This window comes from Sinocyclocheilus grahami, unplaced genomic scaffold (genome assembly GCF_001515645.1).
Source record: "Sinocyclocheilus grahami isolate Dianchi unplaced genomic scaffold, SAMN03320097.WGS_v1.1 scaffold136.1, whole genome shotgun sequence".
Lineage (NCBI taxonomy): Eukaryota > Metazoa > Chordata > Actinopteri > Cypriniformes > Cyprinidae > Sinocyclocheilus > Sinocyclocheilus grahami.
The window spans coordinates 989,989-1,012,573 of NW_015505315.1; the positions used below are offsets into that span (position 1 = coordinate 989,989).

A 22,585-nucleotide genomic window follows, 5' to 3' on the forward strand; every position below is an offset into this window, starting at 1 on the left:
GCCATTGTGCACCTGTCCAATTAAGGGCTTATGAGATTAATCCAGATTCAATGTCATACCCGGTTCGTTTGGTTTGCCATGCCATGGCCAGCCTGTTGTTGATTTTGTACACCACCAGTTGCCATGGTAACTTTTCTGATGGGACCAAGTCTCTGTTGGGGGGCAGGCCGACCAATTGGTTGCTGCTGCTGCTGTGGGGGACCAGTGTTGGGACCGGCATCTGCCTGCTGAATACAGAGCAGACACATCTTACAACCCACAAAGAAAGAAAATCTCCAGCGGCACACAAAATAACAAAAATGACAGTCCATCATGACTGCACCACAATTTTTTAAGGTAATTAATACAACGGCAGTCTTAGAGCTCACCAAAACGTACAGAAATGTGTGATCCATTTAAACTAGCACAGAGTAAGTAAATAAGCCAACAAAGACAAAAAGAGACAAAAGTGTTCAATTATGTGATATGCTCTGATTTCGGGATGATACTGAAATCATTTTTGGAGGATAAGGTATAGCTGAATTCATTAAACATCTTTCAGAAGAGTGATGACTGCATCTCTGGGCACAAATGCCATGGATGTGGACCTGTCTGAGATAAAGTGCGTCTGGCTCTTCCTCCAAATTCTCAGTCATTCTGTTTCCTCATCTTCAGGGAAACCTTTCAAGTGTCCATGCTATCTGATGGCCGCTGGCAGTCTTTAGATGTAGAAGGCCTTGAAAATGGCCAGATTTAAGTTGCTCACAGGACCACTAAATCTCACAAAAAGGGCTCTTTTCATACTGTATAAGGTAAGCTGGGAAATATGTCTCCTATTCTCTTGACAATAGATGGCACAAAATCTCAACACATTAAATGAATTGCTGTGCTCTTCTTAATTTTGTCATCTGTCACCTGAATATCAACAGTTATCAGGTTAACTAGTTTAAACTGTATCACTGGAAAACTCTGATATATGATGTTATGTTGAATGTAAAATTATTTTGTGTCTATATGTTAATGTGGGATTACATTAATGGATACATGAATGTTTTTAGATATGTGAGCAAAAATATTATTTTTTTATTTTGAACTGAAAGCGTAAAATTAAGACCTTTGGGGTAAGATGCACCGAAGGCCCAAAGTGGAATGTTCTCACTTAAGATATTTTTAATTTAATAAATTTGATAATTTTTGTAAATAAAAATTATACATTTTAATAAAGTTATTTTTAATTGTCACATGAGTTAAATGTACATTTTTGACATCTCTATTCATTAAAACCTACAGGCTAATTGAGTGAAGTCAGTCTATTTGAATGCATAGTGTTCCTATTACAGTATGTTCAATTAAAATGTGTAATTTAATAGGTATAGTTCACAGAATAAATTTATCTCTTAATTATCTTTTACTTGGATTCTGCTTTGCCTGTTGTCAGTTTTTTTTTAATTATTCAACTAAATTGTCAAAACACAATTTAAACAGAACAGTTGATTTAGTATTTTACATTCATGACACTTAAAAAAAAAATATATATATATATATATAAAAAGAATATCAAGTCATTTATATATTCTGCAAAAGTTTACCCAATGGGGCTTCTAACCCAGATAAGGGGTTTTTGAATAAGTTTCAAATAATTTTACATATTTTTCTGTTTATTTCACTTAACATATTGGCTGATGTATCATAATCCTGCACATGCTAAACTTATATCTGAATATGTTACATGTTAATTTAAAAGTACAGTTTAACAAACTTGTCTGTCTGTGCCAGTAGGTTTACACAGAGATACCATTTGAGAAAATATGTAACAGCTAATATTTTACTTAATCATACAGTTTAGTTTTTATCCAAACGGTGTGTGCTGAGTGAACAAACGGTAAACAACGCATACAAAAGCGCTCTCTTTCTTTCTCTTTCCTTGTTAGAAAATATGCTATTCAAATATACTATTGAAAAAAGACAATTTAAATACAAACTTTCCAACACTGTTTAGAAGATGTGCACTCAAAGCACTTGCGTGTCTGTGCCACTGTGCACTCGATCAGCTCAGTGCTTTACTTGAGTTGAAATAATATTTTTTTTTGTTTGAATGCAAATTTATGTTTAATATTTACATCTTAGATATCCTTATTGAAAATTATGCTCCCTGTTTGTTCTGTTGTCAATGTTTTTTTTGGTGTGGACACAAACACTATACAGCAGTGGTCTCAAACTCTCAATTCCTGGAGGGCCACAGCTCTGCAGAGTTTAGCTCCAAATCACACCTGCTTAGAAGTTTCTAGTAATCCTGAAGACCTTGATTAGCTGGATCAGGTGTGTTTGATTAGGGTTGGAGCTAAACTTTGCAGAGCTGTGGCCCTCCAGGAATTGAGTTTGAGGCCCCGTCCACACGGAAAGGCGTTTAGCTGTATACGCAAAAATTTTGTATCATATTGGCATTTCGTCCAGGCGGATCCGGCGTTTTGGGAGCGTGAAACCACTATAATTTGAATCCGGGTCCCAGAGTGGATAACTCTGATAATGACACCCTTGCGTTTTCGTGTGGACAGCCAATCCATTTATTTTGTGAAAAGATCACAGACAAACGTCTTGACCCTAGACAGACACCGCTTCATCACCTAACAGCAACAACCACATGAACAAACACTGAACGATAGTCTTTTTATTAACTAACATTAACACAGATTAATAAATGTACTGTTCCATGTTCGTTTGTATACAGCGCTTTATAGTCCAGGTTTATAGTCCAAGTCTTCTCCGTTTTTAGTTTATCTCTGTGGCAGAATTACAGCGCCACTTACTGGTCTGGCATGTATACTACATCATTTTGTGCCGGTTTTGTGGTTTTATGTGTACGCAGATTAGGGCTGCACGATTATGACAAAAAATCATAATTGTCGATTATTCCCTTGAAATTGTAATTGCGATTATTAATTAAGATTATCCCAATTTACATTGAATGATGTTTATACCATTGTTTGATGCAACTGCATGCCGTACTTTTATATGAAACTAAACAAGCTGAAAACACTAACTGAAAAACCTTTAGCGCTTTTCTATAGTATTAAGCCTTCAAATGTCAAATATACATCGGATTGGTTTCTTCTTTAAATTATAAAAAAGTTATGAATGGTATTATAATGTTATACTAAAACTAAAACAATGGAAAAATCCTTAAGATAACGTGTAGAAAGAAAAAAACATATCTTAAGCGTGCAGAATAACATAAGTGGACTTTGAACGATTAATTGCCACTTTGAACCATTACGTAATTGTGGCATCCAGAATTGTAATCGCAATTAGAAATTTGATTAATTGTGCAGCCCTAACGCAGATATTTCTTGAGACGAGAGGGAAAAAAAAAGATTGGATGGGGAAATCTCTGGCTTCGTGTGGATGTAGCCTAAGACCAATGCTATACAGTATCTGTTTTCGGTATAGGAACATTTTAACAAGAATGAGTACGTTAGCTGTATCAGACCAGACAGCAATGCCAGACCAGTATTGTATAGGTTCATCCCAAAATTTAGTTTTGACCATTACAAAGAGAAACAAACATCAGCATGTATTCCTTATCCGACCTATATATTCAGGCTGGTAAAGCATCAAATATGTGCCCTGTAAACACATTCCTTCAGTCTACAACAAAGACATAATTGCCAAACCTGCTACACTCATCCTTTTCTCCCCATCTGTCTTTTTCAAACCCATGTGCATTATCTCAATTGTGTCTGAGGGGGTTAATGGATTAATCTAACTCTATACAAAATCCACACCTTCAGATTACATCTATCAGATACACCGGGGCGGGGTGACGACACTTGACATGCACCTCCCCCTCCCCCACCCACCCAGTCACCTCCATCCCCCATGATGCTTTTGTATGGCACAGGCTTTGTATTCATCCTGATGAAAATTTAATTTGCTCTTATCTGTACGGCTAAGCTGGGAAAAATACAAATCCGCCCAAACCGCCATCTCTCTTTCTCCCAGACTCTCGCAGGTATTATTACACTGATATCACCGTAGACGAGGAAGATTAATTGCAGATGTCCCCCGACTGACACCTATTCTAACACACTTCAATGATGAGCTGATGGATGGATAAAGCGAGAGGCGAGACGAGATGGATGAAGAGAACAACACTGAGCGAGCGCAGGTTAGAAAGGAGAACAAGAAAGAGAGATAACATTGTCAGGCGGCTGAGGTTGACAGCAGGAGAAGAGAAGCACCTAGAGGATCAGATTCTCTTGGTCTGACACCCCCTCCCCCTTTTTCCTCTTTGTCAGTCAGAGCCACGGCACTTCAGATAGCTGCGTGTAGCTTTCTACTAACTAAGTTGACACACAGTTATCTTCATCCACAGAGATCCGGCACTCAAAGGAAATATTTAGCTTCGCTTCAGGCAGGAGACTGGAAGAGGATGTTTTCTCCTCATTCAATGCAGCAAATCATCTCTCAGAGCCCATAAATCATCCTTGGGTCCTTCTTTTCTTGGTTGAGATGCAGAAAATGTCCTGTCAGATTTGAAAATAAGCACCTCAAACTCCAGTCTTAATGCTAAATGACTCCACATAAACTTCCATTACGCCATTCTCGAGTCGTCACATGCAACAGCACCTTGATTCAAAGAAGACACAAACCTTTACAATGTCTGGATCTGTTGTCACTCAAAGTAAAGGCGCAAATGCCAAGCGACTCACTTTAATGACGCCAGAATAGTGCCATTTATGGGCTTGAAAGGTAAAAGTGTTCTGTCAATTAAGTGTGGTGTCACAAATCACAGCATAGAGACTGCTTTCTGTATCGATTCTTTCAAAAAGAGAAAATCGCATTATGCTTTAAAGAGTTTTTAGCTCTAAAAACTTTAGTGGTCAAAAAAGTAGACACCATGACTTTTAGAGTAATTGGAAATCCTCCTTGTCGCGTTCCGAGTTCTTTGATTTATTCTATAAAGAGCTCTGGTGACAACTACTTCAAGAAAACCACCAAAGGACAAAGACAAAAAGTGGCATATGAACTTTAAAGATCACATTTAGAGTTTAAACCGATAACAAATTCACTCACCTCTCCCAGACGCTTAACAACCCGCACTTTCTGTGGAACCTGTGGAGATTCGGTGCTGCTCGCTCTTTGCATCACTGTTCTCTTTCCTCCAGGTTGAGGCTGACCCAATGGCTCTTCTAATGGGCTGGTCTGAGCAGCACCTTGTCTTTGAGTGTTTTGTGGGGTCAAGGTCCTCTTCTGCGGCGGTTGCCATTGGCCCTGCTGGCTGGCATCAGGACCAGCGCTCTGTTGCTTCTGCAGCCCAGACCAACCTGAAGTCTGTGCCAGAGGTTTAGTGTTCTGCAGACTGGCCTTCACAGTTGGACGAGGGGAACTAAGACCTGTCGAAAGGTTCTGGGGGGTTCCGTTAGAGATCAGTGAAGGGACCGGCTGTGGGGGCTGGGCTGCTGGGGTTGGGTTGGGTGTGGGGATCGGAGTTTGTGGAGTCTGGTTTGGGTTCTGGCCACTGATCCGTTCCATCAGTTCTTTTTTGCGCATCCCAGCCTGCATCTGCCTGCGCTGCTCTTTGCGCTTGAGGATCTCCTCTCGCAGACGCTTCTGTTCCTCAATCTTCAGTCTGTACTGACGTGTCTCCTCATCTTCATCTGGGTCCTAAACAATGACGAATAAAAATTCAGGATGAACAAAAGTTTTTTTTTGGCTTGATGAAAAAATGTGTACTGTAAAAATACAGTAAGTTTACATTTATTTTTAGTGTAATCAAGCTTCAGTGTTCATCTCTCTGCCCAAGTATACACAACATATCTGAAGGAATAAATACAGTTTGCACATCACTTCTTTATGTGCACATACCAGAGGTCAATTGTAACCCAATTAAAGGGTTAGTTCACCCAAAAATGAAAATTCTGTCATTAATTATTCACCCTAATATCGTTCCAAACCCTTTAAAATAGTCCATGTGACATCAGTGGTTCAACCATAATTTTATGAAGCTACGAGAATACTTTTTGTGAGCAGACAAAACTTCATTCAACAATTGTTAAATAAAGTCGTTATTTTTGTTTTCTTTGTGAACAAAAAGTATTCTCGTGGCTTCATTAATTTAAGGTTGACTCACTGATGTCTATGGACTATTTTAATGATGTCTTTACTACCTTTCTGGGCCTTGAACGTGTCCGTTGCATTGCTGTCTATGCAGGGTCATAGAGCTCTCGGATTTCATCAAAAATATCTTAATTTGTGTTCTGGAGATAAACGAAGGTCTTACGGGTTTGGAAAGACATGAGGGTGAGAAATCAATTACAGAATTTTCATTTTTAAGTGAACTATCCCTTTAAAAATGTATACATGCAGGACAAAGTCAAGCTACATTCACATTATCTATATCTATTTGTCTGACTTGGGAAAAAAAATTAACTGGTATAATTTCAGTTGGACTAAAGTGACTGAATAGACAAATTATTGCTTTTAATTGACTAAAATTTAAGGCATACATTTTCAAAAGATCTTCATTTGTCTGTCTGTTTTTAATGGCATGCCAACTTCTATGGCTATTTTCATGGCAAAACTCAGGTTAGGAAAAAAAAAGTTTTTCTTAATTTTACTGTTGATTCTGGGTTCTGCTTAAAAACAAAGCTTTTACAGAAAGCATCAGTACAAAAACAGTAAAAAGGTGAGACAATCACCTAGGGCGGCTCGATTATGACAAAAATCATAATCACGATTATTTTGGTCAATATTGTAAACACGATTATTTAACACGATTATAAGTGGGCCATATGACCAAAACTTTAAATTAATGATTTATTTAAAGATAGCGATATATATGATGCTCTTTTGTTAGTTTTGACTGCTTTTATTGTCCTCATTTGTAAGTCGCTTTGGATAAAAGCGTCTGCTAAATGACTAAATGAAAATATGAAGAATCTAATAAAAAAAAAAACAGCATAATCTTCACTGTAAGAATTAAACTTCATTTGTTACTTATTAAAATAAAAAATACTTTTTCAGGTTTTAAGTGCTATAATCAGGTCCCCGGTCCAGCTACTAATCTGTAAGTTACCACCCACGGCGCTGTCATTTGATTTCGCAAGCGACAACGGTGTACTAGTTTTAATGCCATGGTGAAAGTTTGAGCAAAACTAAATGCTAACTGTTCTGCCTTTGGCTGCACAGACGAGCACAGAACACTATTTACAGTCCCAGCCTCAGAGGAGACAACAGAGCAGTGGATTTATTGATTTATTTATTGTATATTGCTCTGCCACACAGATCTAAAATAAACATGCGATTTATTTCCCAGCTGTTTACCTTCACAGACATAACCGACTGTTTTTGTAACTCGTGTGTTTTTAACAAACTTGTGTGTGAATAAGAACTTAGTTTAGTACTCACATGCTGTGACAGCTGCTTTCTGTCTGTGTGCTTCGGATGTGTGCGCTCAGAAAACCGTATATCAGAAGTTTAAACTCATATGGTTTAAAATGCATGATTTCAGTGCGATAAACATGATAATCAGAACAAAAACAGTTGTTTTTTTAGCAGGTACTTGCTGTAATGGCGGAGCTCTATGCTGGAAAAGGGGGCAGGGAGCAGCAGCTCATTTGCATTTAAAGAGACAGGCACACAAAACAGTGTGTTTCTGCTTCCACTCAAAATAGGCATTTTCAAAATTATATAATAAATAATCTGTGGATATTTTGAGCTGAAACTTCACAGACACATTTAGGGGACACCAGAGACTTATATTACATATTGTAAAAAGGGACATAATATGTCTCCTTTAAAGCTAAAAAAAAGTCCTTCAGTCTAGAACAGTAAGTGATTTTGTCTTTGTCTTTTGTTGTTTGATTGATATTATGCAAAATCAAAATCTAAACCGTATTTCGCTTAATTGCACAGCCCTACAATCAGCCACAACAATAAAAGGACTATGCTACACGTAAACTAACCTATGAGGCTATTGCAATGGAAAAATGCAGTTCAAACAGAACAATTCCAGCATTTAAAATTCTTGCAACTGCAAAAGTCTATGGGTGGAAAACATGCTCAAAGTTACCCCCCCCCCCCCCAATGAACATGCTACGCAGTATTACCTCTGGAGTGGTGCTTGACTGTGCAGCTGGACACTCTTTCTTCATCTCAGACACACTGGGCTGCTCTGGTGCTTTGGCAGCTCCCAGCCCTTGTGCCACAGATCCTCCCCTTCCTGCTGGTCCAGCACGAGCAGCCTGCCCTTGCCTAACATTTTGTGTTGCCCTGGTAACAGGCTTTGCTTGCCCACTAGGCACTGACGGGCGGTTATTATTGTTGCTCGTGGCAATGGGCAACTCACGGAGATTGCTGTTGCGTTGAGGAGGAATCTGCTGCAGTGGAGGAGTCGGCGTCTGAAGAAGAGGAGGAGGTGGTCAGATAAATAGGTTGGCATTCATAGAAGTATAGCAAAACCTTTTGAACTGACATGAATGAAATATATGTTTAATTATAAGAAATGTTTCTCTTGCCATCTTGCTCTCTGCAACAAATACACATTTGAATGGCTAACCATTTTGGGTCTGGCATGGTTGTTTCGCTGCTGGTTGCCTTGTGGTCGGGACTGCATTTGTCTGTTTCCACTTTGAATCGACTGGCGGAAGTGGGGCTGGGAGAGGTGCACCATGGGATGTTGGTCCTTTGGGTGGTGTTGGTGGTGCTGTTGGTGTTGGGGTGGAGGCTGGGAGTGAGGCAGACCCTGGGGGGGCAAGTCCTGCCTGTGTTGCTGGTGCTGCTGTTGCTGTTGCTGGTGCAAGGGTTGATGGGATAGTGGCAGATCATGGTGCAGGGGCTGCTGCATTAGACCCTGAATACCACCAAACACAAAGAATACAGCCAAAATGAGGACATTTACACTGAAATATAGGCCAGTCGTGATTGAGAATGGGAGTACTCTAGAAGTCAGCCCTGTATAATATTTCAGTAGTCTTACAGACAAATCATTTGTCACAATTAACTGAACTTACAGCTAAAACCAGTTTATATCTCAAGTTAAGAAAAAATAATACCAAGCTGTGCTTGATGACAATCAAGAGGAAATATTTTCATGAACGAAAGCTAGACCTCTGATGTGTAACAACTAACCCAGTGACCTCAAATAACCATGAACTGACAAACAGTGCTAACACAAGAGGGCAGTCTTGTCTGCTGCTTAAAATGAAGACAGCAGCTTCTCCTTGCAGTCGACCACTACACCTACATGGCTTACAATGGTTTCCAACCAAGCCAAAACACCTTAGGTTTGTCTTTTTGTCATATACACGAATGTTCACAAAGTTTGGGGTCAGTAAGATTTTTTTAAATTAATTTATATTTAGTAAATTAGTAAAGAAATATTTTATTTAGTAAAGACAAATTAAATGTTTAAAAAGTGACAGTAATGACATTTATAATGTTAGGAAACATTTAAATTTCAACTAAATGCTGTTTTTTTTATCTTTACAGTCATAAAATAATCTTGAAAAAAGAAACACTGTTTTCTGAATGATCATGTGACTCTAAAGATTGGAGTAGTGGCTGCTAAAGATTCGGCCTTTACCACAGGAATAAATTGTCTTTAATTAAAAAAAAAAAATTACAAAAGTTATTTTAAATCGAAACAATATTTTGCAATATTATTACTTTACTGTATGTATGATTAAATAAATGCAGCTCTGGAGAGCACAAGACTACTTTCAAAAACATTTTTTAAATACATTAAAAAACCTCAAGCTTTTGAACAGGAGTCTACATCTGCCATATTTCCTATTAAATTCCAGGACTGTGAAAATGCACATTAAATGGATTAAATGCAAAATAAAAGACACTGAAAACCCAATATTTTAAATATATTTTTCATGCTAGTTCCATGCCATGCTGTAAATTAACATGCAGAGTTTAACACGCCAGCAAGGCCATGCAAATTCTGGTAAACTGACTTACTCTCTGGCGTACCTGCATACCAAATTGCATGTGCTGGGGGCTGAAGGGGGGTCCCTGCTGTTGGGGCAAGAAGGGCTGTCTGTGACCCACAAAGCCACGGGGACCAGGGGGGCCTGGAGGGCCTCCATGCTGCAGGGCCAGACCCAGCCGAGGGGGCTCTCTCTGGAACATACCTCCTCCCTGAGGCCCTTGGTTCTGCCTGAGCCCCAGAGAACCAAATCCAGGACTTCCGAGCCCCCCTTGCAGGGGGAAAGATGGAGGGCCGTGGCCCGATATCGGAAGAACACTGTTATTCATGAGGGGGGCAGGGCCTAGCTGGTCAAACATGTGCTGGCCTGAAAAACGTGGTTCTAGAAAAGAGAAAAGAAAGGAATAAAAGAGAAGCCAGATACCTACAGCATCAATTCTGACTGCTTCAGTTGCTAGTAAATGACTGGATGGAATAATAAAAGTCAAAACAGATATTTAAAACCATGCAGGTATAGTTTATGCACGCAACCAGTGTGAACACCTTAACTTGACCTTACCACCAGGGAAGAAGTGCTCTGGATCCTGATGATGTGGTGGTGGTCCTCTCCATTGATCCTGGGGGGGCAGAGACCGTTGAGGTGGGCCAAAATTCCCTTGGAGATGCTGCTGGAAATCAGGAGGAGCCTGGAGGAGGACAGACAACAGCAAAAATCACACTGACTCCACAGAAAACATTATTACTATTCCAGCACCAAAATATTATTGTTGACATGATTTTCAAAGCTAAAAAGCTTATTATTTGTGAACCTTATCTTCTAATTTAAAATGTAACTCTTCATATTAAGATCATAACAATCAGCTTATACCACTGAGAAATCTTTTAGGCAGAAAGACAACGATTTGCATACACCCTTGAACAGAAATCTTTATCCGTTCTCAGTCCTTACCTAACCCATTGCACATAAAACTCAAAATCCCCCCTTTACCTTTCCAGAGGAAAGAAAGATAACAATCCTTACTAATCCTGCAGTTGAATACGAATCCTCTCTCCTTTATTCTTAAAAAATATCCTTCGCTCTTAAGAAATTAGCCTTCGTTCAAAAGGGCCACACTCCAGAAAATTGTGATGCTTAGCACCTCTTTACTCATTATAAATGTCTTAAGATGCAATCAAACTTTTAATCCACGTTTTCAGCTCTGATCTTCAGTCGGCCAGTGAGTGTCACCAAGGCCAGCCAAGTTGCTTAACAGAAAGTCAATCAGGCAGCTTAGCTAAGCAACGGCCAGGAGGGAGCGAGAGAGAATCACATTGTTATTGTGGACTTTATTGCTCTATTCAAAAGGTCAGCTCCTGTAACACAATGGGAGCTTAAGTACATTCCCAATACCTTTGCAAGTTTGCATTCGTTCGATAAAAGCAGCATGTCCTTTCGGGGGGCTAATCTTTCGTAAATACCCATGGATCTGTTCAATATGTAACCAGTTATGATCTGCCTGGGAGATAGAGAGAGAGTGGGAAAGACAAATGCCAAACACGGGCTGCTGCCATTTTGGAGACAAGCCTCATGTGTCTCAAAACACACTTGGCAACCTATTCATTTCTGCTGTTCAGTTATCTGACAAATTCTCAAAGATCAATCTTTGTTGCCTTTTATGTCAAATACCTAAATTTACGCACTTCAATCATTCAGAACACTACCCCGGTTACCAAAAAAAAAAATCAACATCAAGCATCATCAGCATCTGACATGGCATTTATGTTTGTTTACACAGATTGTTTAATGCTTCTTACTAATTTTGAATAATAAAACACAAAAAGCATGTTTGTATTTGGGGAAACGGCTCTTCACATTCTGGCAACACAGACAAAACAAACTAAGAACCATTTCTGAATTAGTTTTATGCTTTTTACGAATTAGAAAATCTAGATTTCACATTGTTGTCTTAGCAGCATAAAAAGAATTTTAACAGTGAATAAATTATATACAGAAAGAAAGTAGATTTTTGTCCATTTTGGTAGTACTTTTGCCCCACGCCCCTGTTCATTTCCAACCCTGATATACACACAAAACATAAAATACGAAAATTCTCTTATATTTTTAAACGTATTCCTTTCTATATTTCTACAAGTGTTTTTAAAAAAAACTTATATATACAAAAATCCTTCTACTGGTACTACTTTATGACATATCCTTCTATTGGTACTAATTTATCCATCCAACTAATGCCTCATAATGCAATAAATGTTATTACGAAAACCTAACTTAAACTTCTAACTTGCCAAATGAAGCCAAGCTATGTTTTTTTTTAATACTAAAGAGTTTTATGATACATTATGATACTTTCTACGACCAGTATCAAACATAAAATACAATATAAATATGTAGTATGGAGATTAATATTCAAAAACTCTGCAGTAGTAAATATTCATAGAGAAATTGTGGATCAGCCTATTGTAAGATGAGATGTGATCATATGCTAATGTATGATAATCAAGTGCCCAGAGGGCTAATGAACGCCGCTCTCTGCAAAATGCCATTGGCATTTTAAATGGTGTCCTGTCTGTATTAGACTGGCTATGGGAGACAGACAGCTGGAAGTGTGTCATAAATGTGTGTGTGGAACTTCACACCTATTCAGCAAGATTAGGAACGACCAATCATTTTAGGTGTCCACAATGTGTCCAAACAAGGGGCCACAGTACACGAGTAAGTGACAAATAACATTGACATGAACTATCCTTTTAGACTAAAATTCATAATAGAAAGAGTATATTTTAGGTGATTTGACTCATTTTTTGCAGTTAAATGGTTCTGCTGTGTGATTTTTTTTTCTTCCTTTTTTTTAACACCATTGCAGCTTCATGGCGAGAGTTAGGTTTAGTTATTCCAAATGAAAAATAAATAATGTTCAAGAGTAATTTTTTTCAACAGTTCTCCATAAAATGGGCTGCACACATCTGAATATTTGGGTTGAACTGTTCTGGAACAGTGTTGTAAATACAACTTAACCACTTATTTCTAGTTGTGTCCTCATTTGGAAGGCCAAACAAAGTAATTTCGCTTTCACAACGAAACAGCATCACACACCGCGTGGCTTGAGTGAGCAGAGGCGGACGGGCTTGAGAACGGCGCGGCCGGCGGATTCGACGAAGGAGCGTCCGGCAGGCTTACGGCAACCACATGTGATGACCCCAGGCTGGACTCCACTTCGTCCACGGTGAAAGCCAAGCGATCGACAGCGCGAAGTTGATGTATTTCCTCAGCGACCACCACGGATCAGTTCCAGGCATGACAAAGCGGGTATCGTCCTCTTTTGGAAGGCCAAACAAAGTAGTTTCGCTTTCACAACAAAACACATAGCCTTCACAACATGGCGGCGGCAACAACAATACTACAGCCAGAATAAAAGTTACGCCTTCTTTCTTTGCGTGAACATTTGGGCGGCGTTATGCATATCTTCCCACATAGTGAGGTAGATATGTGGGGGCGTGTTAGAACGAGACGTTTTAAGTAGGCGTGGATGACTCTTAACTTTTATAAAGAATATCACTTTGGATTTGAGACTTTAGTCTTTGCAACTTTACAGATCATCTTTATGCACCAAGAGCTTGTAACACTCCAAAGAGAAAGGAAAAATTGAAAATCGCATCATATGACCCCTTTAAGACGAAATTTGGATTTACTTGGTTAAAAACATTTTCATAAGTATTAATAGAATAAAACAAGTGTCTCAAAGGAGTAGAAGTATTACAATACAGCAAAATATGTTTAATAGACAGTGGATTCTGACAAGATGAACAATTTGGGAAATTCTCTCCTAATAGTAAAAGTTTGTCTGAGTCTTGAGTTTCCTATCTAACACTGTTTGTAAATGACTTGATCCCAGTGATCAAAATTGAATAAATGTTTTTTTTCCCCCCAACATCAAGTTTTATTCCATGTAATTTACTGTTTAAGCACTGATCCCATTTTGATTGCTCTTTTTTTGGTGGTGTGATAATTTTTATAAGCCGAAATATACTATGTAGTCTTAATTACATACAAATTAGAAAAATTTTGTTTACAACAGTTTTAGATTAAAACTTTAAATGTAGCATTACACAGCACGGTAACACTTTACAATAAGGTTCACTAGTTAACTACTTTAGTTCAAATGAACTAAGCATGAACAATATTTCTACAGAATTTATAAATCTTAGTTAATGTTAATGTCAACATTTACTAATCCATTCTTAAAATCACAAGCTGTGCTTGTTAACATTAGTTAATTCACTGTGACCTAACATGAACTAACACTGAACGACTGTATTTTCATTAACTAACATTAACAAAGATTAATAAATACTGTAATAAATGTATTGTTCATAGTTTGTTCATGCTAGTTAATACATTAACTAATGGAACCTTATTGTAAAGTGTTACCCACAGCACTCCTGTCACTGCCATATTCCAGATTGAAACACTAAACTATACATCCTTTAGACAGCAATATTAAGAGAAGAGAACTGGGGAAACAGAGTTTGGGGTGGCTGAGAAGGTCTCCTCCACGGTAGTAATCACTTTAGCCACAGCATGGGCAGCTGCTTGATGGTTCCTCTACATCCTTACAGGCAAGTAAAGGGCTTTTACATCTGTTCTGTGTTTTCACGGTCTCTATTTCGATTTCAACTTGCAAATTCAGCCAACATATGAGGATATTTTTAGGTTTCTAGAGACATGCCATCCACACAGCAAGACAAATATTGCTTTCGGTGGCTACATTCCAGTCAAACCAAGAAATACCATGATGTCTCGACCGTAACACACCGCAGTTTTATGCAAAGTGAAATCACTTCATTCTAACTTTAAGCAATGTGAGGTTACTTACCGGGAGTCTCTGTGGAGCGATGTTAGGCCTCGGTTGGTTCTGCACAGGAGGCATTGAGGGAACTGAGATTAAATGGAAATAGAAAAAGCACGAGTCAGACAGACAGAAAAAGGCATGCAGAACGAGAGAGTGGGTCGGCGTAACACAGACACCATAGAAGTCTTTTCTTGCCACGTGTCTAAACCATGGTTTGTCACAGCTGGTCACAGAGAGAGGGCTGTTCTGCTGATTAAACTGTGCATCTCTCTCTCAAGCAGACTGGGCCACCTAATGAGATAAACTGACAGTCAAAAGGAGTAATTTCGCTGTGAATAATTTCACCTCCGCAGATGTGTGCATTTCAGAAAGCTGGTTTAATGCTGATGGACTGCCAACAGAGTGAAGGCCATACCAAAGGAGAAAAAAAAAACTCTTAGAAGGACTTGAGTGAGAATGCGAGTAAGCATCAGTGAAAAGTGCAAAGCCTAAAAATGAACAGGGAATATGCTTAAGTCAAGTCGTGACGTAAGGAATACTGTTTCCAGGTCCAAGCCTGCACTCGTTTCAGTTGAGAATACCATGTCAACAACCGTTTATGAGCACTATTTAATCATGGTGTCAGATTTAAGCTAAGCTTAAAAAAAAATTACAGTGTACACTACAGTCTCCAGGGTCACGGCATCCCAGACACCAATATTTTAACAATCCAATAATGAGCCACTGTCTGGCCATCTGAGATTTCACTATGAAGATAAAGGTCAGGATCATGATTTTTTTTGTTGTAATATTACACCACACTGTGAGTGTATATTAACCCTGTTTGCTGTTTGTTTTGGCACCTAATACAGTGTTTAGACACGGAAAAGGTGACATGTGATATGTCAGACTCAAAATATTTCATATGGTTTCCTGAGTTGAGCATATCTTATGGGGGGGGGGGTAAAATGTGTCTCGTTGAGCAGTGTAAAATGTGTCTGCACATAAAGAGTTTTGGAGAAAATGCAGAAATCAAATCACTGATAGGTTGATTTTGAATTGACTGCTTCAACAATTTTGAATGTTGAATTGAATGTTTTCTGCATATAATCTATAAAATAATCTGGGTTTTCAAGCTACAAATAGGAACAGTGTGAAGTTGATCATTTAGTCTTGATTAGATCATTTAGTGGCTTGATTCACTAATGCATAAACAGCAGTAAAACCCTTTGGACAAAGAACATTGCATATTACACACATCACAGGTCATGATGATCATGAAATGCACTTTTTTTGTTTCTCCGGTTAGTTTATAAAGTTTATAAAGGCCTTCCTTCACCTAACGACAAACTGATGGACAGATATGAGTTGTTTAGAACACACCTCCTTGATTAGATATGACAATCACACGTAAAGGGGTGTGTCGAGGAGAATAGTGACATTTAAAAATCCTGTTGATTTTAAATCTGGGCTTTTAAGAAGGCTAGAAAAGAATATTTCATATTTTTAAATGGGGATTTAGTTTAGAGTTCTGAGTTTTGAGTATGTTTTTACTGCAGAGTAACTATTATGTGCAAATACCAAGACAATCTTGATTCATGAGCGGCTAGGCACTTTACAATTGCAAAGATATCTTAGAGCAGATACTTAGACAGCCTTCATTCACCCAAGTATATAAAAATCAGGTTGGTGGTCTCTGGGGCCGTACCTTGCACAGGTGAGGAGGAGGGTCCTCTGAAGTGAGGGTTGATGTGAATGTTCTTGGGGTGATGCTGTTGATGCTGCTGGTGTTGGTTGGGATGTGCGCGTGAGTGCCGCAGCGGCGAGTTCAACAAGCATGGTACGTGTGTGTCATGTTGTGTTCTGGGCCCTGGGGAATGGTGGGCCAGACGAGGCATCATCAGCTGCAGCGGCTGCTGAGGAATTGGGGTACCCGGATCCGAGAATAGCCCGGGACCTCCACTACCTCTCGGACCAGGCAGACGAGACTGATGGTGGTGATGCTGAAGCGGAGGAGTCATTCTGAGCTGCTGCTTTAAAAAAAAGAAAGAGAGAGAAACATCAATCAATAGCATAAGCTCTTTCTCTTTCACCCCCAAAAAAATCATTATCTTATAGTGTTGTGACCTTGACTCTCAAGACGACCCCTTTAATCAAGTAATCAATCATAAGAGCCATGTGACTGGGAGTGAATCTGAATTAAATGAGGAGTTTAGGAGGAATACAAAATGTTTAAGTACCCTCTTAAAAAACATGCATTGTGCCTCTGTGTCCCCACTGATTATGCTAAAGGACAATATCCTATTTCAAATGATGACCGAAGGATTGACTCCTTAAACTCAGAAATACACATTGCAGTCTCTTTCAGAAAAGCATATATACTAGGTTTATTAACTCATCATCAGATGAAGACAACTTGTACTCATAGTCAGGGGTGGAGGGGAATTGAATTAAATCATTATGGAAGTGCTGCTATCTGTATATACCGCTGTCTGAAGCGTAACGTAAAAGAACACATCAATGTCGAGGAATGACAAGTTATGTCAAAAGCCTGAAAAGGCTTGCCTTCTCTATAAAAGAAAATCAGCTTTAAAAAATTAGAGAAAAAAAAAGGTGCAGCGCGAACGAACAGCTCAAGCGCAAAGGGATTACACCCTCGACAGATATTTAATAATAAAATAAGCGCAGGAAGCTAAATCCTTCAGCAAAGTACAATTTTAATTTGGTGTAATGCTTCCTCAATGGACTCCCGCCAAGTTATTTGCCATAATCCATATATCAACATGGATAAGAGGGAGTGAGAACGGTGATAATTGACTTACTCAAAAGCAAACTGACGCCACTCCACAAGGGTGAAACAAGACAAGACACAAGTCAACACACCATCATCTAAAACTGATACAAAATCTTTAATAGCCACAAAAGGCACAATCCAATCGCAAGAAAACTGCTTGACCACCAGGGAAGTTAAAATTCATGTTTGCAAACAGAAAAGTCACTACTAACTGTTGTAAAGAATGTTACTGTTTATACACTACTTTTCAAATGTTTGGGGTCAGTAAGATGATCACCAAGACTGCATTTATTTGATCCAAAATGCTGTAAAACATTAATATTGCAGGCCTGCCAATGCTGGGAAATTTTAAGTACTACATGTTGTGTTTAGTTCACATGCTTTAGCACAGTTTTGCATAGTCATCAAAATTGATGAATACAATACAACCATATATTGTTGAGGAAAAAAATGCCATTTGTGTGCATGTTTAAATAATCTGACTTCAGTTCAGAGCCTGGTTTCTGACTTCCTGGAAGCATTTTACATATATTTACCTAGTTTTTTTGTAAATGATAAAGTAATATGAATATAAATAGCTGAAAACTAGTACTCCTCTCTTCTTCAGTTCACCATCAAGTGATTCAGTTTTGATTTCCCAAATCTTGAGCAACGTCACAACTACCCTCCCAAGACTGGCAAAAAAAATCCAAACCACAATGAGGTACATTTTCATGTCCTCTATAACTGTGGAATATATTTGCATATCCAAATTTAAAAATAAAACAATGCATATCACTCACTGTATGAATTATATAGGGATGTAACGATTAACCGCAAGCCGGTTGAAAATCGATTCAAATTGGTTGAGATGCCAAACAAATCGCGAGTAGGAGTTTATATCTGAGAAGAACTGATTGTCTTTAGAAAAGTTTACGTGGTCTTTTCTTTTCATCTTACCTCTGAACGATGCAAATTAAAGTAGTGTTCATAACCGCAGCTCTGCTTTCCTGGTAATCCAGGAAACACTATATCATTGCTGTTCATAAGCGCCACCTGCTGGCAGAGGGTGAATTTGCGTCTCATTCAGCTCGTCTGCCAGTTCGTTCACGTTTTATGTAGTATAGTTTCACAAAACTAAAGTCAGACTATTCTGTTTTTGCTTCAAATTTCGAAATTATATAGTCTAATTTAGATTAAAAACTGCCCATATTGCATGTATGCAGCATCTTTGTTTGGATGATGATTAAAATGCAGTGGTTGCCTCTAATTTTAAAAGGAAAGAGCACAGACAAAGCCTTAGTTTGTTTATATGAAGAGATTTAGTTTATTTGTGTAACTTGGTTATTTGATTTGGGGTTTGTTTTAACATTTCAATTTAGTTTTGTTATATTTCAATTTCACAAAGGAATGTGCAGCAATAGCCTAATAAAAGGACACCTTCTCATTTACTGTATAATGTCTTCAATCTCATTTTGTAAAAAAAAAAAAAAAAAAAAAAAAAAAAATCGTGAGAAAATCAAATTGTGAAATCAAAATTGTGAATCAAATCGTGATATGAGTGAATCGTTACATCCCTAGGGTTAAATGTACAGATTCTTAATAAAGCTACTCCGTCAAGAGCAGTGAGCGATTTTCTCTCTCTGATTTCGGATTTTCAGATTCAGCATACCCATACATATAGGCCACGTTCTCACAGCAGCAGAATACGGTTGTCAGTCCTGTATTTGAGTCCTTAATATGGTTACGTTCACAGTATGGTTATTTACAGATGTGACGACCACATTCTATAACCGAACTCACACCTGTACATTTTTAGGAATCACAACCGCATTCTCGGAAAACATGTGCTGTTACCAGAACAAGACTGGACAACTAGTTGTCTGTCATGTCATACAGTGCGAGAGAGAGCCGCTCTGCTGCGCAAACACGTGTCTACCATGTGTTGCGTGTTTTCATGTGTGGTATAGCAAACCATGATATATGATATATGGAATCTCGTCATACTGCCCAGACCTATAAAGAATTAGGATTTTTATTTAATTTTTTTAAAGAAGGGCTGCACGATAAAATCGCATGCAATATTTAATGCGCATCTTGTTAGAAAAGCCGGTTCTGTAATCAGCGGTAAATCTCCATCACGTGCGTGCTTTCACATGAAGCAGCATTTACTACACAGAGCCGTTGTTCACTGACAAGCTGCGCTACAACGGCTCTGTGTAGTAAATGCTGCAAAAGCATTTCAATATCGCATTCGATTTATCGTGCAGCCCTAAAAAAAAAAGTAATGCATTTGAATTATCAAAGAGAATTAAGGGTTAAATGACTTCCCTAACCACAACATCATTATGATGAGGGAAAGATATGGATCAGGGGCAAGAAGGACAAATGATTATGAGTTCTTTAATTTGAGAAGTAGCATTGACCACTGCCTAGTCCACAGTAGCTACCAGCGTAAACCTGACAATCAATACTTCAGTGATATTCAAACTGACGAGGTTCCAGAAAACAACAGTGTGACTAGAAGTGGAATGCTATCAAATCAGTCAAAACTAAGTGAATCAGTCCAATTTTCATGGAACAGTTTCAACACAAAGTTCTACACATTTGGTTCACCTGGTCTTCGTTCAGTTCTTTCAAAGATAACTTTAATGAACTCTAGTTTACACCCTAATATTATAAACATATTATAATAAAATTTGCTTTTACCTGAAGAAATATCACTACTACTACTAACTACTGTTATCTCTTGTTATCTCTATATGTATTATTTCTGGACCATTTTAGGCCTGAATTTACCCCATTTAAATGTTTGTAATCACCATGAAACTAATGCTAATACTTTCATAAAGTTTAGTTGTGAGGAGACTATTTCTTAAATTACAGACTGCAATGTTTTATTTTAAAATGGCAACAGTGCTGGCCTTTTGCAGTGAACTTGGCTGATAACAACTGGTGGTCATATAATTGGTGCATCTCTAATATTTAATTAATGCTGTCTTATCACACAATTTTATTAGTGTTATTAGAACAGGTTAAGTAGGAGCATTAGTATTGTGTGTGTCACTTCAGACCGTCAATCTCTTACCTGCATTCCTAAGTTCACTTGCATCAGCGGAGGCCTTTGCTCATTTATTCTCCCTCGACTTCCAACTCCATCGCCACGGAAACCACCCATTCCAAATAGAGGGAAATCGCCTCTTCCACCGGCTCCTCGTCCTCCTGCTCCTCCCCTTCCCCTGACCCCACCTCTACCTGCCATTCCTCCCCTCCCTCCATCTGCTCCTCTCCCTCGTCCTCCAAAACGGCCCTGCTTCCTCTGACGTTCCCTCTCCTCAAACTCACGCAGGTCTGCTTTAGCTGCATCAGAGAGCTCTGAAAGGAGAGACAAATAAAAATACAGACTTATTAGATACTAGGGGTGGGCGATATGAGCTAAAATTCATATCACGATATTTTACACTGTCCAGGCGATATCGATATTATATTGTGATATGAGAAAAAAAAAATTACAGGCAAAATATTTTAACCTTATATAACTAGAAAAAGTGAGGGATTAGACATAGACCTGAAAAGTATTTTTTTATTGTGCCATTGCTTTTCTCAAAAAGTGCAAACGCGCAACATGTTAATTCATACAGGTAGGCTTCTATGAATTAAATTTAATTAAATATTGTGTGTTTGAGTAGGCCAGTGGTTCCCAAACTTTTTCTGCCAGGCCCCCCTTTTGTAGTGAAAAATATTTTTGAGGCAATATTATTTCTGTAATATTGTGAAATATTGTCAATTTAAATGATCTATTTGAATGGGTTAACACAGAGGTCCGCAACCACCGGGCCGTGGAAGAATTGCTACCGGGTCGCAAGAACATTCTGGGAAAAATGTGTATAGATATGACACACTGTTATTTATTTTAATGATTGTTCTAATTATTCTGTATTTTCATTGTATGCGATTGATATGGAGTAGAAATTTGACAATTTCATGTTAAAGAAGTAAATGAAAGATTGCTCTGATCTGTCACATATAAGGAGTTAAACGGATTGCAGTTGATCCATAATACGTACGGATGAGACCCTACCGTTTGGCACGCACGTGATTCGCAGATTAATTTGCCTATTTACACGTACAAGCAATTTTAAACCACAAGTAGAAGATATGAAAGAGAGCTCAATTCGTTACTCACGTGCTGTTCTCGCACACAATCAAAGCGAGCACAAGAGACGTGTTTCAGACAGCGCGTAAATACCGAGTTGCGGCAGAGCCTGAGCACACCGCTCACATTCTCCCTCTTGTTCGCCATCGTCGTTAACAGTTCTGTATAATACGGATAGAAGTCTGTCTAATAATCAGATAGAACGGTTAAACAAAGGAATTAAAATGTATACAAAAAGTATTATAACGATTGCTTTTATATTATTAGTAACAGAAAGGCCAACATTATAATACTTTCTCGTTTGCCCTCAGCATTCAGCAAATACGCATTTAACATTATTTAAACAAATCTTTGAATGACTAATGAACATTTAATTTCACAAAGCTTGCAAACTTAGTCGGATCCAGTTGTGAGTTCTTGTGAAGTGTGCATTTGTATCCTGCATGATCACATGCTCTCTGTGTGGCGGTCGATCCGTGTGAATTGAATGCAGACAGGAGGAGAGAGTTCAGCTTCACTGGAGACGCGCGATCGACAAACTTTAAACTCGTGATTTTAAATTATGCTACGCTTTATGCATTTGCCCACTGCCATATTCATGTCATTTCTCTGTGTGCTGTATGTAAAATGAGTGTTACCTTGGCTCTATTTGAAAAAATATGATTCCCAATGCACACAAACTTCCCAGAATACTGAGTGCCCTGTTGGTTACAGTGTTTACTTCCTTTTTTATTTTATTATTTATAAAATATTCATTTGTGAAAAATACTTTGTCATCACTAGTATAAGTATGTTTATTTAACACATTTACTTTTTAATCCATTTTCAAATGATTTCAAATTTCTTAAACATTAATTAAAATAAATAAAATTATATCGGCCATCGGGCACCCTGCTTTCCAAGATATCGGCATCGGC

General features: G+C 38.4%; 1 protein-coding gene across 6 annotated transcripts in view; it reads right to left on the minus strand.

The window, feature by feature from the left end:
* The window catches only part of rbm33a (RNA binding motif protein 33a), a 50,209-nt gene that overhangs the window by 12,244 nt on the left and 15,380 nt on the right, over positions 1-22,585 (minus strand). For 2 of the 6 annotated variants that reach the window (XM_016280001.1, XM_016280007.1), the window contains 9 exons: positions 20,601-20,887; positions 16,448-16,772; positions 14,785-14,846; positions 10,473-10,599; positions 9,946-10,295; positions 8,537-8,830; positions 8,088-8,378; positions 5,053-5,643; positions 60-227 (listed from right to left, as the gene is read on the minus strand). In XM_016280001.1, coding sequence (XP_016135487.1) covers positions 60-227; positions 5,053-5,643; positions 8,088-8,378; positions 8,537-8,830; positions 9,946-10,295; positions 10,473-10,599; positions 14,785-14,846; positions 16,448-16,772; positions 20,601-20,887 — 2,495 coding nt within the window. The remainder of the gene's footprint in view (positions 1-59; positions 228-5,052; positions 5,644-8,087; positions 8,379-8,536; positions 8,831-9,945; positions 10,296-10,472; positions 10,600-14,784; positions 14,847-16,447; positions 16,773-20,600; positions 20,888-22,585) is intronic. The other 4 variants (XM_016280002.1, XM_016280004.1, XM_016280003.1 and 1 more) reach the window with 4 other exon arrangements.